This window comes from Phoca vitulina, unplaced genomic scaffold (assembly GCF_004348235.1).
Source record: "Phoca vitulina isolate PV1807 unplaced genomic scaffold, GSC_HSeal_1.0 scaffold13, whole genome shotgun sequence".
NCBI classification, from domain to species: domain Eukaryota; kingdom Metazoa; phylum Chordata; class Mammalia; order Carnivora; family Phocidae; genus Phoca; species Phoca vitulina.
Window position 1 is genome coordinate 25,155,371 of NW_022589716.1, and position 18,808 is coordinate 25,174,178.

Consider the following 18,808-nt stretch of genomic DNA (forward strand, 5'->3'; position numbering starts at 1 on the left):
GGAGGAGGGAAAAAAAAAGGAAGAGCCTGAAAGATGATGAGAGACGAGAGAGCCTGAGGCGGACAGGGACCACAGTGGGTGAGATGGGGCGGTGCTCCGTGACAGAGCTCGGGAAGTTTCAAGAAGACAGCGGACAAACGAAAAGTTTAATGCGTCTGAGACTCACAAGGACTCCTAAACGGCTCGCCCGCACTGGGGCCACGGGTCTCACGGTCGGTAGAGGCAGGGGGTCAGAAAGGGCTTGGCTGCCTGAGATGCCGAGGGGAGGTCCACCAGCTGTGTGCCGGAACGTCAGCCCGGTAAGCGGGGCGGGCGGGGGCGGCGGCCACAGCGCTTCCGCAGCCACCCCGCCGCGCTCGGGTTCTTCACCCCAGGCGCCGGCGGGGCTGCCTCGGGGTCGCCAGGTCCCCGCACGTCGCCCGCCACCCTGCACTACACCCCCCCCCCCACCTCCACCCAGTCCCCGGAGCCTGGGAAGGACCCGGGGGAGCGGCTTCGCCCAGGTCTGGCACACCGACCCACGCGGCGCGGGAGGGGGAGAAGGGCATCCTTCGCAGCGGTCGGCGGGCTCCCGGGAGCCCCGCGCGCGCCGCTGCACGCTCCGTGAAGGGGCCGAGCGCCCGCCTCCCCCTCCCGCAGGCGGTGGAAGGCGCGGGCGGAGTCCGCAGAGAGGCTGCAGCCCGCGGGGAAGGCGCGCGGGGAGCCCCGGCGGGAGAGGCGCGCGCAGCCGGGCCGCAGCGGCAGGGCGGCGGGTGAGGACCCCGCGGGTCGCCGAGCGAGTCCCACCTGGAGCCGGGGGAGCCAGGGCTGCGGAGGAGGAGGAGACAGCCGCTGCTCGGGAGCACGGAGTCGTCATAACCGGCTGCTGCGGCTCACCGGAAACCTCGGGCGCGGGAGCAGGGCCAGGGGGCGCCAGGGAGCCGCCGGGACTGCGAGGCGGCCTGCGCCGGGAGGCGGGCCCGAGCCCCGCCGAGGGGCGGCCGGGGGCAGGGGCGGGAGCCGGGGCTCGGCGCGCACGGCCGGACGCGGGGCGGCAGAGAGGGGCGGGGGCTCGGTCTGTTCCTGGTCGCGCTCCCCCGCGGGCGGGCAGTGCGGGAGCCTGTGAGCCGGCCGCCTGAGCCGAGCCGGAGAGGGAAGCGGGGTCACCAGGCTGGCCTGGCCCCCGGGGGGGAAGGAGATAAGGCGCTTAGAGGACACTAGGACACCTGACTCTACTTCTCATCTTCGTTCTGATTGCGTCGCACTGACGCGGCTGGTTACTGTTTTCTTAATCAGGACAGAAGTTGCCGCCCTAACTTCCCAATGTAGGGCGCGGACCAAGTGGGCAGCACTTACTGGTGGTGGGGATTCTCTGGGGTCCTCGTACATTATACAGCAGGGTCCTTGCCCCTCTCCGTACTTCCCGGAAACTGGACAAGTTCAAATGCTGCTTTGCGTTAAGTTTTATCGTTGTATTATTTTATAATTATTTGAATTCCTTTGTAATTATATTATTTTATCATAGTTATTTGAACGCCCGTCTCCTACACTGTCTTCGGTCTTGACACCCTTGGTTCTAGTATGCTATCTACTAAAGAGCATAGTAGAGTTGATCATTACGGATTCAACTTGAACTGATTAAAGGAAGGTTGATACCATCAAAATAAACTTACGCGCAGACACATAGAGTCACCACTATTAATATGATAATAAAGAAACAAGTTTGTTTCCGCAGGCTTAAATGCTTTTTAAATATTTTGTTTAAGATGCTGTTAAGAGAAGTGTTACAAGTTCCATTAGTAATCTGCTAGATAAGGAATGTTATCTGGATTTTTTTTTTTCAAATAATACTGCAAAGACACATGTAGTATTTGACATGTCCCAGGCATAATTCTAAAGATTTTATTTTTATGTTTTGACAGAGAGAGAGACAGTGAGAGAGGGAACACAAGCAGGGGGAGTGGGAGAGGGAGAAGCAGGCTTCCTGCTGAGCAGGGAGCCCGACCAGGACCCTGGGGTCATGACCTGAGTGGAAGGCAGACACTTAAGGACTGAGCCACCCAGGCGCCTGCAGGCATAATTCTAAAGCACTTTACAGTATTAACTCATTTACTCTTCATGTAATAGACTGTGTCTAAGGGAACTACTGCTCTATTATGTCATACTTTGCCCACCCCATACCAATAAGGGCAGTAATTTTAAAAGTGCTTTCTCAGCTTACTTGTCACCACCCTATTTTTGTCATGTACAGGAAATGTAGCTTTCCTGTTAGGTGATTCAAAATAAATTGCACTCATTTAAAATAGATTTTTGTCACTGAATATATTTGTATTTATGTATTTTAAACCTAATACATGAGAAAAGTTTCTAAAAAGAGGTTAGTCTCATTGCAAGGACAACGAACCAATTAAATTGGTGTGACATACATGTGGTACTATTTTAAATGGCTAAATATTAAGTTGTGGTCGTTCAGGCTAAGAGGAAACATGACAGAGCTTTAAGAACATCAGATCCGGTTCTAACATACTGCAGCAGCCATTTGCAACATAGAATTTCCACCCAAAATACCAATCTTAAAATTTAAAGTTTCTCCAAACTGACATTAAAATAAACTCAAATGTCCATTACTAGGAGACTGATTGAATAAACTGTGGTATATCCACACAATGTAGAACTATGCATATGTAAAAAAAAAAAAAGAACTGAGAAATATCTGTATACACTTCAGGGTTTGTTATTGAGTGGGCAAAGGATGTGTAATATGCTATTATTCATCTAGGAAAGGGGATATATATATATATGTTATTTTACAAATAGAATAACATTTAAAATGATTACCTATAGGGGGAAGGAGGGAATATGAGTATAGGGACAAAAGATAACTTCTCTGGATGTATGTTATATAGAAGTGGCTTTAGAATCATGTAAATATTTTACATTATAAGACAAAATTTTTAAAAAGTAATCCTTAAAAATTGAAAGTAAAATGAAACTAAATTTAAATGCCATCCAGTTGTAGCATATACCACAACGAAGGAACCATCCCAAGTGACTTTGAAACATAATTAGCACATCCTGGTGGATGTACCCTCAGGACTAAAAGAATTTTAAAAATCACAAACTGTTTTCAGGAACCAAACTGTTAGTGGGAATATTGGTTGGGATACACCAAATAGGAGTAATTAAGATGGTATCTTTGAAGCTGAATTTTTTGGCATGTGGTATAGATGTAAGCCTCATGAGGTTATATAAAAATCCCATAGTTATGAATTTGGAGGTAATAATGTAAATTAACATATTGTTAAAAACAGATCTCTCCTCCATCATCCATTGAAAAGGCCTAGAAACAACCAACCCTGTAGCAAGATGCACCTGTTTGCCCAGACTATGATCTGCAAACATTTCCCATTAAAAGGAACATGGGTTCCATAGAAAAATGGATCATCTTAGATATGGGGCAGGTAATGTACAAGAAGAAGCTGAAAAATCTTACATGAGGAGGCAGGGAAGCAATCAAAGATTATGAGGGCCATATCAAAAGGACTCAGGAACCAATCTGAAAAGGCTTCCTCTGGCCAAAGATAAGATAATTTAAAGCATCAAAAAATGTAACTGTAATGTTGATTGAAGCACACATATACTTAAATCTTATATTCAAAAAGACACAACCAATCAACCAAATGCACAAGCCAAAACCTCATTGTTCATCTCTGATGGCAAAAGGGAACCAATTCTTATGTGAAAACTGGTAAAAAAATAAAAACAAAAAACATGAAAACTGGTAAATGAAGAAAATGATTCAAATGTATTTATCCCATCTTTCCTATATGAATCATGATGCAAGTAACCAAATAGTTGATGAGGTACTTTTTACAAGGACGTTCCATACTTAAACATGATAATCAAGTCTTATGTCTGCAGTTTTCTTCTGAATAGTGTGGATTGAGATGAAGCACAAGTGAATTATAAATGAAACAAAATGGGCCCTGAACTGTTGAACAGTTAAGAAGTTTATGTTAATGAGTATATGGGGATTCATTGTCTGTTCTCTCTTTTGTACAAGTTTGAAATTTTATATATTCATTTTTACAGTGCATTACAATCTTTCTAAATGTGTTTTAAGCTCGTTGCACATATATCGACATTTGGAGAGCTCACAGTGTCAGCAAAATGCTGAACTATCAGAATATATCTTATTGGTTATCTGATATGTCCAACTGCTTAAAATGTAATTCAACAGTTCTGAAGTTTTAAGCAAATAAATTTTGACAGAAGTTGACCTTATGCTACAGTTATCTATACATTTATGGTTTCACAGAAAAGGAGTAAGAGAGGCAGCATTGCAGTTAATGGTTCAGAGCATGTTCTCTGGAGCCGAACTGCACAAATTAGAATCTCATCTTTGCCACTTACTTACTACATGACCTTAAGCAACTAAACCATTCTTCATTTTATTTTATTTTAGTTTTTTTATTGTTATGTTAATCCCCATACATTACATCATTAGTTTTAGATATAGTGTTCCATGATTCATTGTTTGTGCATAACACCCAGTGCTCCATGCAGAACGTGCCCTCCTCAATACCCATCACCAGGCTAACCCATCCTCCCAACCCCCTCCCCTCTAGAACCCTCAGTTTGTTTTTCAGAGTCCATCGTCTCTCATGGTTCTTCTCCCCCTCCGATTTCCCCCCCTTCATTCTTCCCCTCCTGCTACATTCTTCTTCTTCTTTTTTTCTTTCTTAACATATATTGCATTATTTGTTTCAGAGGTACAGATCTGAGATTCAACAGTCTTGCACAATTCACAGCGCTTACCAGAGCACATACCCTCCCCAGTGTCCATCACCCAGTCACCCCATCCCTCCCACCCCACCCCCCACTCCAGCAACCCTCAGTTTGTTTCCTGAGATTAAGAATTCCTCATATCAGTGAGGTCATATGATACATGTCTTTCTCTGTTTGACTTATTTCGCTCAGCATAATACCCTCCAGTTCCATCCACGTCGTTGCAAATGGCAAGATCTCATTCCTTTTGATGGCTGCATAATATTCCATTGTATATATATACCACATCTTCTTTATCCATTCATCTGTTGATGGACATCTTGGCTCTTTCCACAGTTTGGCTATTGTGGACATTGCTGCTATAAACATCGGGGTGCACGTACCCTTTCGGGTCCCTACTTTTGTATCTTTGGGGTAAATACCCAGTAGTGCAATTGCTGGATCATATGGTAGCTCTATTTTCAACTTTTTGAGGAACCTCCATACTGTTTTCCAGAGTGGCTGCACCAGCTTGCATTCCCACCAACAGTGTAGGAGGGTTCCCCTCTCTCCGCATCCCCGCCAACATCTGTCATTTCCTGACTTGTTAATTTTAGCCATTCTGACTGGTGTGAGGTGGTATCTCATTGAGGTTTTGATTTGGGTTTCCCTGATGCCGAGCGATATTGAACACTTTTTCATGTGTCTGTTGGCCATTTGGATGTCTTCTTTGGAAAAATGTCTGTTCATGTCTTCTGCCCATTTCTTGATTGGATTCTTTGTTCTTTTGGTATTGAGTTTGATGAGTTCTTTATAGATTTTGGATACTAGCCCTTTCCATTCTTCATTTTAAAAATGGAGATGATAATAGTGACTTTAAAAAGCTGATTTGAACATAGAGTACAAGTATACAGTCCCTTTTCCAAAATCCTTGGGACGGTATGTGTTCCTGAATTTTTTTGTATACAATAGGGTATGCACACTAAGTTTACTACTTAACACCCTCGATGTGCCCTGGGTCAACACCCCATAATCTCACACAATATCTCTGCAGCAAAATGTATGAATATTCACACCGAGTGAGATGAAGTCTCTAAATAGCCCCATGTCAGTAAAGGTTAGGCTTTACCACCAAAGCAGATTTGACAGCAAACATAAAAACACCACCTATCAGCTTTCAGAGCTTTCTAGACTTCAGAACAGTGGATAAGGGATTATGATCCTATTTAAGTGAATTAGTTCCACAGTAACAAAGCAAGCACTGTGTTTCCTATAATCAACATGATCACAGATTTTTGAACAGAATGTATTTTTAAAAATTAAGATTATAATTTCAAGACACAAATGGACATGGCATTGTATAAAACTGAAAGGAACACCTCTATCTGTCCACCACTATCTATAAAAGCAACAAGAGAGTTTAATATTAAGTAAACAGCAATAGCTCTTATTACCCCTTGCTTAGTATTATTTGAAGATTCTAAAATTACATTTACCTTACTTAGGAGCAGGGCAAAATGGAGAATAAATTCTGGACAGCACTAACAGCAAATTCTCTGTACCACAGCTGTGGACTACTAAAGTATTTTGGGTTTTTTGTTTTGAGAAGCATTTAGTATTAAGAAGAAAGAAACAATTTCCATTTTATCTTATTAAAGGATCGTGATTTGCTAAAGGTAAAATGGCTATGTGTAAAGACAAAAGTTTACAAGTACTTTTAAGGATCAAAGTTGCAGAGTTCAGTATTAAAATATGAACTCAGAATAACTTATGAATAGAGGACAACTTATTTTATCCATTATTATTATTTGAATACAGAACTGTTTTAAGACTTTTAGAAGAATATCCTGACAGTGTTTAAGATTTTTAAGACACAAATCATCCTTACAGTAATTTAGTTGCAATAAGTAAATTCTCAGAATTGTTTTCCAAAAACATATCTTCATTGGAAAAACTATGTCTAATACTAATAACACTCTTCATAATATAACTCAGAAAATTTGGGCTTATCCTCATTTTAAAATATGAATTCCAAAGTTATACAAGTCCTATTATCTTCATAAAACAATACTACCTTCATTCATTGGTACCGGCCAGTCTAAATTATGGTAACAGTGAAATACATTAATACTATTTTTAAATCTTTATTCAAATCAGATCCATGCTTATTTACATTACCTTTCATTTAGAATTAAAATATTTTATCAATCTGTAGTTGAAATCATACTTTAGCCCTTTACAAAATATGAAATTAAAATTATAGTGTCAAACTGAATGGAATAGGGAAAATTAGAATTTTAAAGGGAAATAAAAAATTATGATACACTAGAAGAAAATGTACACATACCAGACAAATAGTAGTAAAACAAGATAAAGTATAGTCATTTTCTCTTTTCTCTTGTGGCTTTTTTCTAAATACTACAAATCATATACTTTTAATAAGCATCTGAATAAAATTTTCAATTTATTTATCAAATGCCAATTGAGGAATCATGAGAAAAAAATTTTCACTTGCTTAACTACAGAAACTCATGTTTCCCTAGGTCAGAAATTATCCATATTTAGAATGTCTTAAATCACAATATAGATACATTCACTACATTCCCATTTGTTAAACAGTACACAACTGGAACTTCTCAACAGAGTCAATGAAAAAGAAAGAAATTGGTAGTCTCAATCTGGCTTCCCAAGAGTTGGAAAAACACCTACAGTCTGTGCCCAGTTGTCTACGTATCAACAAGGTTCATACCTCTTTTACATATTTCTGAAATTGTTATGATTTTTAGTATCTATTTTCTTTTCAAGAGAAACATCTGATTGCAAACTATTCTCTTAACCATTAAAATATTAACATTATTTTATAAAATATGGATAGAGAAGTTTTAATGACCAACAGTAAAATATAGCAACCAAAATTTCAATAGGTATTCTGCCACTTAGTGTTTTTCAAGAAACTTATTCACTACACCTTCTCAACTTATAAATGTATTGAGAGATCCAAGTGTATAATAAAATGTATGTGAATATCCATTATTAATTTTTGCATAAAGAACATATGGTAATAATATACAGCCAGAGCCCTAAATAATTGCTTATCATTTTTAAGTTAAATAAATTAAAGACACTTTAAAATTTTAAGTTGAACTGATTTTATTAATGTTAATAAGAATTAAGAAAAGAGAATGTTTAATATTATGAAATTGAAAGGTATAGGAATCTTTTCTCCACAACTGAAGGTTTTATTTTCTCGCTAATGGATATTTTAAAAGAATAATTTCATAATTCCTGAACTTCTAGTTTCAATGACAATTTTGCAACTTAAGTTTCCTATATTTTCTAATTTTATACATTTCTTATTGCTATCAGTCTTGTCATTCCTTGTCAGCCCCTGAATATTAAAAAAAAAAAAAAAATTCCCCCCCAAAAAGTCCAAGCTGACAAAAAGCTATTACACTGCTTTTTACCACTAAAATATAGAAAATTAATTTTATGAATTTGGTTCACACTGAAAGAGTATTTATTAGTGCTACAAATCAGAGATCCAATGACAGAAATACTGTCAGGAATAAAAAAGAACAAAAATGAGGTCACTTGAATTGCCCTGAAAAGCATTCCAAATTCTTCAACATGGCTTGCTTGTAGTTATACTCCAAAGTTCTAGTGTTTAAAATTCAACTAAAAATTAAATGAGAGTTTTTATTTGCAAGTAAAGTCAGCTAAATGACTTTCAGTAATAAAATGTATCAAAATATTTCACAAATCTAAAACAAGGCCTGGTTAACTTTTAAACAAAATAACACTTGGAAGAAAGCATAGCTATTTTTTTAAAGCTATTCCACATTATTTTTTGTGTAAAGTTCTGAGAAAAAATAAAATGATAAGTTATACAGAATTACAGAATGCCAAATTTAAATTAACTCCGATAATTTCTCTACATTGTTATGAATATTCTGTAATATCAAACATTGATTTTTAATGTGCCAAAAAATAAGGCTTTACAAAATGTGAACAATTAGTTTTTAAGTGAAAATGATGGTATTATTTTAATCACTTTTGATTCATTTTATAGGATAGTAAAACAATACCTCTTCAAAATCACTGAAATGTCACTGATATCATCACAAAATCATTTTAAGTAAAATTTTCCACTATTCAATCATGCCTGTATAACTAACTGAATAGCTACAGCTTTCACTAGAGAGGTACCAAAATTTGTACAGACTTTATTGTAGAGTCCGGGTGACAGAAATTCTCAGACCACAAAAACTTTAAAGTTTAAATCATTCACCCTTTAAACTTCAGACAGTTGTCAGTGTGACTTCTACTTTAAAAGAAAAAAATTAGTTCAAAATTTAGTAACTGCAGGTTTAATAATTTTTTTTACTAGAACACTTAATGTCCATGTTCATGAAGTAGCAATTAGATATGTTGAAATGTGAAAGATTTCAAAGTTTCAATATGTTAATATCACTCTTTAAATGTCCTTAATATATACAAACACATATAAATTACAGATACAATTAATTATATATTTACAATACAACATATGAACACTACTCTCCTTCCCTAACCATATTGATATGAGGAAAAGTAATCTCTGTGCTGATATTCAAGACAAAAAAAAAAAAACAAAAACAAAAAAACCACTGATGCTTTAAAAAATAAATCTTTAAAGAATAGTTTCAAAAATAAAGTTCAAATATTGCACAAAATAATTTAACTGCAAATATTACTATATACTATAAAACAACTTTTTTTTAGTTTTTGAACTCTACAGTAAATTCCACTTTCTATTTCTATAAAAGAATTTATTGGAAGTCTACATTTAGATATTAAATGTTTACATTCAGTTTGATAGGAATGTAATTTTCAGAAGTTAACTGAGCCTTTGTCTTAAAAGTTCATCTATTTGAGTCTTATACATATTTTTTACATCTTCAAGATCTAATCGAAGTTCTTCTGCCTCTTCTGCTTTTTCTCCATACATCTGCAGAATAGTGTTGTATCTTTGATCCAAATCCTACAAAACATACGTTCATAATTTTTAAAATAACTCCACAAAACATCTTTAATATTAATTTATATTATAAATGAGTCAACAGTAGGGCGCCTGGGTGGCTCAGTCGTTAAGCGTCTGCCTTCGGCTCAGGTCATGATCCCAGGGTCCTGGGATCGAGTCCCACATCGGGCTCCCTGCTCGGCAGGAAGCCCGCTTCTCCCTCTCCTACTCCCCCTGCTTGTGTTCCTGCTCTCGCTGTCTCTCTCTCTGTCAAGTAAATAAATAAAATCTTTAAAAAAAATAAAATAAAAAAAAAAAATAAATGAGTCAACAGTAAACACATTACAATCTAAATAAAAGTACCTAGTAATCTCTTATAAAAATTAAAATGATATTCCAATCTGCTGGAATAAATAGCCAAGTAAAGGAATTAAAAAAAACAACAACAAAAAACCCAAGCCAGATGGTTATCAATTTTATTGTATCTCTCCACTAATCTACAATTCTCCCTATATAAAGCTTAATCTGTCTCTTTTCCCATTAATTTAAACACATGTGATCAAATTTTACTCTCTCTGGTTCATTGTGGTTTAAGTATTACTTGGCATTTACCCCATAAAAAAAGTTGAAAGAAAATACATTCTCATATACGGCTTAACAATGACTCCTAATACCAAATACGCAAATTGTGATGATACATATAACATCAATGAACAAAATACCAACAAGATCATGTAAAAGAACAGTATTATAAATGAGCCTTGGTCAAATAAAATCCAGTTATTTTCCTATTTTGGGAATGACATGTTATGAAAAATACTTTGTGTAATGTGACAAGAAGATTCTTGGGAAACTTCTTTATTGAAATATTAATACTGTTTTCAAAGAAATCATTAAAACTTATACATTTTATGTAAACTAACAATATGGAATTTAATGTAACTGGATAAAAATACCTTGGACTCATCCTCTTTTTTTTAAGGATTTATTCATTTTAGAGAGAAAGAAAGAGAGCGCATGTGTGCGAGCAACAGGGGGAGAGGCAGAGGGAGAGAATCCTGAAACAGACTCCCTGCTGAGTGTGAAGCCTGACGTGGAGCCCAACAAGGGGCTCGATCCCATGACCCTGAGATCATGACCTGAGCTGAAATTAAGAGTCAGCCGCCTAACCAACTAAGCCACCCAGGTGCCCCCTTGGACTCATCCTTAAAGGAAGAATACTTACTCTTAGCTGAGTTCGAAGTTTGGGTATCTCCTTTACTTTCTCTTCGAGTTCATCATTTTGATTTGTTAATTTAACTAGCTCTTCAGCCATTATTGCGCGTGTTTTTTCTAGGTTGCCAATTTCTAGCTGAGAAACATTACCGGAAAGTAATTTAAATCAAAGTATATCTTGTTTAATACTTCTACTAATATAAATATATTCAATATTATTTTTGGAGAAATAGTATGTCAACATACAGCCATGAGCTAACTCTTTCTTAAGGAAATAGTGGCAAAAACAAGAGTTTCTGCTCTCCTCAGAGGTTACTGCTTACAGGGCTTACTATGAAAGAAAAAGAACTAAAGAAAATCCAATCATCTGTTTGAAATATGCAGCCCTCTATTTTTCTCTAGAGAAACAGCATGTATTTCAGTCATTCTAAATTACTACAGAAATTCAGAGAAATAAAAATATAGTTTAATGCAGCCCCAGCTGTGCAGGTCATACCGACAGAATCTATCATCACTACCCAAGAAGTTAATCTGGGCCCTCAAGTACAGCACACTGGGCTACATGAACATAACACATACAAAGATTATTCTGATCTTATTTTCCAATTCAAACACTTGTTCTTTAATAGAGTAATATTTCAACTAACTAAAATTATATAGTAAGATTAAAAGGAAAGATTTACCTCTGAGTGTATCAAGTGCAACAATGAAAATAGGTAAAATGTTTTAACATCTTACCACATTAAGTTTTTAAAAGGCAAGGTAAGATGGGAGAGTGCTTCCTCCCTATTCATGATGCTTCCTCTCACATGCAGGATGTTCTAGTTCTAATCTCTCTAATCTCTTTCACTCCTTCCTCACAAGGGGGAGTGACTTATCTAAGTGGTAAATCTGAGAAGAATAAAATGACTGTTCAGATCAGCAACTTCCCTTTTTTTAATGTTTGGGAAAAGGTGCCTGCCAGGAGTTCTCTGCTCTTACATGCTTAAAAGTCTTAGCTGGCAGGCTACAACACATAGGAAGGCCCACTCCGGCACCGCATTTGCTGTGATGGGGTAGATAAGTCACCCTAATTCTGGCAGTCAGTTAGCAGGCTCATTTGGCTCTCTTCTTTGGCTATTTTCTCCAACTAGTCTTTATCATTAATATATGTGATATATTTTAAACTTCACATGCCACTATTTTACTTTATTTCTCAATTTGCTCAGAAGTGAGGTGGAGATGTAGGGTGCTACTTATTGGGCCCCAAAATTTCATTTACTTCTGTAGCACATTTGATTTTTCCAATACCTGTAAATGAGTAATCTCTCCTTCCCTTAGCTTTAGCTGAGACTGTAGATTTTCAATAATGCTGGATCCTGCTCCCATTCTCACAGCATCATAAAGATTGTTTCCATTTGCTGATACAGACATTGGTCCAAATGAGTGATCATGAGGCTCATCCTATATTAAACAAACCATATACAGTTATTCAGTTATTATAAACTGAGTTCCATGATAAGGTTCAAACAAAATGGTTCCGCTAATTCTTGCTTCAAAATGTCTGTGACTTTCTCAAGGGTAGAAAATCATCTCTATTTCCTCAGTGCAATTAGCACTCTTTCATGAATATACAGATGAATTGCCTGGAATGGCAAGGTCATTGCTAACAGCCAAAATGCTACCTGCATATTTCCTTTATCATCATTGAGTTTAACAACTAGGCACATGTAAGAAATAAAATATCACCTGAGACAGAAAAGATGTTTGTAGCCCTGCCATATCAACTCCACTTATTGAACTCGAACGTGACATGGTGGGAGTGCTAGAAACAGAAAATGGCTTCCGTTCCTTAAGGAGTGAAAAAAACATTCAGGTCACATTAAAGACTAAAATGGTAAATAAAAAAAGCAAGAAACTTTTCTAGGACAAATGACAACAAAGACTCATTCTCATTTCCTCATAAAATGTTAGAGATAGGATTTCTGAAGTCTTATTAAAGGCACAATAGTAATTTAAAATTGTAGACAGACTTGGTCAAATCATCTCAGGACCCATTCATATTACAACATAATTTATTTTTAATGGAATGAGAATGTTTTTGTTCTAACAAGTATATGAACTAACTTCTTCATATTATTATATATTATACAACATATCACCAATTAAACCTAATTCTTTAGAATAAGATTACTAATGAGTTTTCTATACCATCAAGTTTCCAGCTTATCCATTTTATTTTTAATATATATTTTTAAAATTCCAAATAAATTCAAAAGGTAATTTCCATGTACATACAGGCAGTTTTAATATAACATGCTAACTACCAAGTATACTCCAATCCTTCAAATACAGGAAACTCACTTTAGAAAAATTACCTTCCTTAACCAGAAATAAAGTGAATAAACCAGTTTTATTCCCAAGGTGCCTACAGGCCAAATGAAGTGCATTAGTTTCAGTGAAAGACCACAAAATTCATTTAAAAATGGGCAACAGATTCTATCATTCAAATCCTAGAAATCACAGATCTCTTTGGATAAACTTAAATTACTTTGGAACCACTCTGACAGGATATTGATTACGATACTAAAATCTGTCCCTCTATTGATTCTAGACATAAGAAATGATATTTATAAGGTATAGCTAAAATTACATAACAATGATTAATCAGAACAGCTACTAACTGGTTACACCAAAAACAAAACAAAATCCAAAATTCAATACCTTTTCTTTTATTGCTTCTTGGGTGAAAATGGCTTTCTTCCTTTCCTGTTCAACTTTCATTTTCTCCATTTCTAACTGACTATTCAGTAGTGTCTAATGGAGAGAGGTACAGTTAGATAATTTCTGTACTAAATTATCCTTCTAAGTCCATTCCAAAGTCAGGAACATAAAGTATATATTCCTCTTTGTTTTACTACTAAGGACCAACTTCTGAAAGTAGTCACATCACCCACTTCACCATGGCATCTCATTAGTTGGCTACCATCCCCAACCATTCTCTAGTGGAAGACCGAAGAGGCAAGCGAACACTGGTAAATACCTTTTCTTTCCTTGTCTCTTCAAGCGTTCTTACATATTCATCTTTTAGGTTTTCTAATTCAACCTGGTACCTACAAAGATGACAGTACACACTATTGAAAACTCACTACTTTATTAACTCTTTAATAGATATTTCTACTACCAGCTTGATTTTCCAAATGTATTTTCCAGATCACAGGGGTTTTACACTCAGAAGCCAAGCTACTACTTTTGTGCTTTTTATTACATTGGTGCTCTGAGCTAGGATTTAATTTAAAAAGAGACTTTCTAAAAAGAATTTGAATACCACCATTCTGGAATAGATTCAGATTCTGCAAAAGCTTGTTAGGGAGTCCTATGAAAATATCTGTAGAGGTTCAGGTATTTTACTTCATAAATCATTTTTACTTGGCCATTTTTTTTTACACTAAAATTTCTAAGGAAGAACTCAGGGAGTAAAACCACACTAATCACAGCCTTAATACAATTTCAGATAGATGGATTTTATTGCTTATAGTTCCAAAGAACCCAGACATTTATTTAGAAAGACTGGAACACTGCTAAGACCCTTGCAAAATATAAAAATATAAAAATAACTCCAATGAGTAGTCTCCAAACTATTTTGTAGTTACAGATTCCTTTAAAAAACCTGACTAAAGTAATGAATCCTTTCCCTAGAAAATGCAAATACATATAGAACACGCCACACAATTTCACGAGCCTATGTTAAAGTTCAATGAATCCCAAAACCATCCCGCTATAATATCCTATTACTAATGACTCTGACTTTAAACACGTAACATCTCTTTTTAAAATGCTTTAAGATGTCACAAAACTACCAAGAATAACACTCAAAAAACATGCTCACCTATTATTTTCATCCTCAAGTTTTCTTAGCTTATTTTTCTCTGATTCTAACTGGGCCTGAAATCTACTGTTTTCCTGTCTTAAGAGTGAATTCTGTGACTCCATGGAGGACATGTGAATTTTGTTGGCAAGGAGTTCTTCTGTCGCTGCACGTTCTCTTTCAACTGCTGCTGCCAACAAAGTCTGGGATTCACCTGATCGCAGGATAAAAAAGAAAAATCACATATACCCAAAAGGCCAAGATATCAAGTATATTCTGACTTCAAATGGTTAATGATTCAAGTAGCCACACTGAACTCTGGAACTGCTTATTGCCTAAGGCAGGATTGCCTACATAGACAAAAGAACAAATCTTAACTTATATCTGCTTTATTATTTTCTTCCTAAAATATTTTAATTTGAATGTGGAGACACATATTAAAAGGATAACGGATCGACAAATGGTGCTGGAGCAATTGATATCCACAGGCAAAAAAAAAAAAAAAAATCAAACTAAATTTATACCATATATGAAAATTAACTCAAAATGGATCATAAACTTAAGTGCAAAACAAAACTATAAAATTTTTAGAAAAAAAACCAAAACATAGAAATCTTCAGGATCTAGGGACAGGCAAAGAGTACTTAGGTTTGACACCAAAGCAAAGCCATAAAAAGAAAAACTGATAAACTGGACTTCTTCAAAATTTTAAACTTTTGCTTTTGTGAACAGGATAAAAAGACAAGCTACAGACCTGGAGGGAAAAAATGCAAACCACATTATCCGGTGTCTAGAATATATAAAGAAATCTCAAAACTTATCAGTGAAAATAAAGAGAATCCAATTAGAAAATGAGCAAAAGACATGAAAAGGTGGGGCACCCGGGTGGTTCAGTCAGTTAAGCATCTGCCTTCGGCTCAGGGATCAAGCCCGAGTTGGCATCCCGACTCAGCAGTGAGCCTGCTTCTCCCCTCCCTCTGCCCCTCCTCCCTGCTGGTGCTCTCTCTCTCTCTCTCAAATAAATAAATAAAATCTTTAAAAAAAAAGACATGAAAAGGTATTTCACTGAAGAGGATATACAAACAGAAAATAAGCACATGAAATGATGTGCAACATTAGTCATTAGGGAAATACAAATGAAAATCACAGTAAGATATCACTACATGTCTGTCTGATTGACTAAAAGAAAAAAATAGACACAACACAAAATGCTGGCAAGGATGTAGAGAAACTAGATTACTGTCATACCTATAGCCTCTTCAGAAAAACAGTTTGGCGTTTTCCTAAAAAAACTCAACATACAACTACCCACACAACCGAGCAACTGCACACTTAGACATTTAGCTAGAGAAATGAAAACATGTTTACACTAAAACCTGTACAAGAATGTTCACAGCAGTTTTATCTGTATGGAAAAAATCTAGAATGAGCCCATATATCATTCATCAGGTAGATGGTTAAAGAAAATGTGGTATGCACATACCATGGAAACACACTCAGCTTAATGAAAAGACTAAATCACTGATACACACAATAACTTAGATGAACCTCCAGGGAATTATGCTGCGAGAGAAAAAGCGAATCCCAAATTGTCACACAGTATATGATTCTATTTATATAACATTTGAAATTCCATAATTTTAGATGGAGGACAGATTAGTGGTTGCCAAGATTTAGGACACAAAAGGAGGGCCACAAGGGTGACAAAGTGAGGTTCCAAAAGGACAACATAAAGGATCTTTGTGGTGTTGGAACCGTTAAACATCTTGAGTGGGTACATGAACCTACACAAATGATAAAATTGTGCAGAACTTAATACAGACACACACACACACACACGTAAGGACCTGTAAAACTGGGGAAATCTGAAAAAAACTAGTACATTGTATCAGTGTCAATACCCTGGGTCATGATATATTATAATTTTGCAGTGTTAACATTTGGGGATATTGGATAAAGTATGCAAGGGACCACCTGTATTATTTCTTATAACTGCATGTAAATCTACAATTATCTCAATAAAAAATTTCAGTTAAAAAAAGATTAGTGTTTACAACTCTGAGATTTATTTTTTCCCCACCAAAGTAGACCTAATACTATCTCTATTTTTTTACTTTATACTGTTACATAATGTATTTACACTCCTATTAAAGCATTATTTGGTATGTGTGTCCCATGGCTCTGCTTATATTTGAGCACAATACCACATATCACTGAGAGGATATAAAGTCCAGTTTAAAAACCACAAGAATAACAGCTTCTAGTTTTCATTTACTGCTAAAAAAATATTCATTTCAGAAGCTGTCATTTTCAGATGTCTCATTTTCATAGCAAATGGGTCTTAATAACAAATGACAGACCTAAAATTTATACCTATAAATTAAATAATATATAAAGGTTCATCTAGTTCAGTGATTTTTTAAGCAGATGAATCTTTTTCCAGACATAATCTCACATGGAACTCAAAAAATAAAACAAGATCAAAAAGGACACACTACTTTCATTAAAGCAGCCTGGGATATATCAAGCACCTTAATTATAGAGCTGCCCTCTCACCATGACAGCTAGTCCTAAGACATCTAAGGGATCCACTGAATACTGTTTGAAAACCACTAATCTAGTCTACCCCTCATGATTTATAGAGACACCCATTCAGGCCTGCTTTTATCACTGTACCATGGTGTCTCTCAAGTTACAGTTAGTTTTAGGCATAGAAAGGACACATGAATTTTTCATGAATTAGCCAGCTTCTGGGATATCTAATATATGTGTGTGTGTATATATGTGTGTGTGTGTGTGTGTATATATATATAGACATATATACATATGCTACTTATACAGCATATATATATATATATATATGTATATATATGTGTGTGTGTGCACTACTTATATGTGCTTGCATAAACATCTTGGAATAATTATTTTCTTAATCACAGCACATAAAGACAACCTGAAGCATTTCTATACAGAAGAATCTTAAGACTCCACAGAATCTGTCTGGTAGAGTTTGATCAGGATCCTTCTTAGACCTATCTCTGGCTCCTGGAATTCTACCAAGGACTAGAATCATATCTGATCTCTATCTCCTATATTATTGCAGACAAGCTAGAAAGGGGTCAGATGTAGCAAAAGACAAGGAAAAAAATGAGTGCAGTGGTCTGTAAATATGAAAGGATGACATGGAAGTATATGGGACAGTATCGGACACACTGTAAGGGAAAACAAATGGTTTGAGTCAATTAGGGTATTAGAAAATAAAAGTAAAAAAGGAGAAGAGGTAAAACTCTACAAGTTAGACATAAAGTATAACTATCAAATCAAGTGAATTTCAATTTCATACCATTATTCTAATTCTATAAATAAGAGGAAAGGGCTTTTGCATTGAGCTTAAGAACTAAAGCAGTTACCAAGTCTATCAGAAAGATTCTTCTCTAACTTCTCCCACGATGATGTCTGGGACCCTAGAGTTGCTTGCAAATTTTCTATCTGTCGAAGCAATGGTCTTGTTGTTGATGAAACACTCTGACTCAACTCTTGGTTTCGATTCTCTGCTTCCTGGAGTCTCTGAATCATGAAATTCTTAAGTCACTACCATTAATGGCAATGAAAACTCTAAAAATACTAGCAAACAAACTTTATGAAAGATTTCTGGAAAATATTATTTTACCAAGATAAAATTATTTGTTTTTCATTACATTATTTTCTAATTATTCAATCCTTAAGTTAGAGTTAGAATGCATCAGTATCTAAATAACTACTTCTTTACAAAGCTTTTCTAATATAAAGATAGCTTTTGATTACCTTAAGGTAAAAAAGACTATAATTTAAACCTCCCAGCAGTTGCCTCATCATCCAAATATTTCTAAGTATTTACAAAAACAGAAAGATCAATCTGAGTTGCATTTTCTCTCCATTTTCCCATGCATGTTCACTGACTGAAAATTAATTGAGTAGTGGTATAAAAACTGGCACTGATTATCTGCCCCACAGTAATCAAA

General features: G+C 36.3%; 2 protein-coding genes across 5 annotated transcripts in view; both read right to left on the reverse strand.

Moving 5' to 3' along the window:
• EOGT (EGF domain specific O-linked N-acetylglucosamine transferase) overlaps positions 1-873 on the reverse strand; it is a 35,714-nt gene extending 34,841 nt beyond the window's left edge. For 3 of the 4 annotated variants that reach the window (XM_032411727.1, XM_032411729.1, XM_032411730.1), the window contains exon 1: positions 787-873. The gene's annotated coding sequence lies outside the window, so the exon portion shown is untranslated. Of the gene's footprint in view, positions 1-166; positions 277-786 lie in introns of all 4 variants that reach the window. The other variant, XM_032411728.1, reaches the window with a different exon arrangement.
• Positions 874-5,603: 4,730 nt separating this feature from the next.
• Positions 5,604-18,808, reverse strand: part of TMF1 (TATA element modulatory factor 1) — a 33,664-nt gene continuing 20,459 nt past the window's right edge. Inside the window, exons 10-17 of the mRNA XM_032411731.1 lie at positions 18,218-18,374; positions 14,829-15,021; positions 13,983-14,052; positions 13,664-13,756; positions 12,689-12,790; positions 12,251-12,403; positions 10,971-11,096; positions 5,604-9,766 (exon numbers count right to left, since the gene is read on the reverse strand). Coding sequence (XP_032267622.1) covers positions 9,623-9,766; positions 10,971-11,096; positions 12,251-12,403; positions 12,689-12,790; positions 13,664-13,756; positions 13,983-14,052; positions 14,829-15,021; positions 18,218-18,374 — 1,038 coding nt within the window. The 3' untranslated portion in view covers positions 5,604-9,622. The remainder of the gene's footprint in view (positions 9,767-10,970; positions 11,097-12,250; positions 12,404-12,688; positions 12,791-13,663; positions 13,757-13,982; positions 14,053-14,828; positions 15,022-18,217; positions 18,375-18,808) is intronic.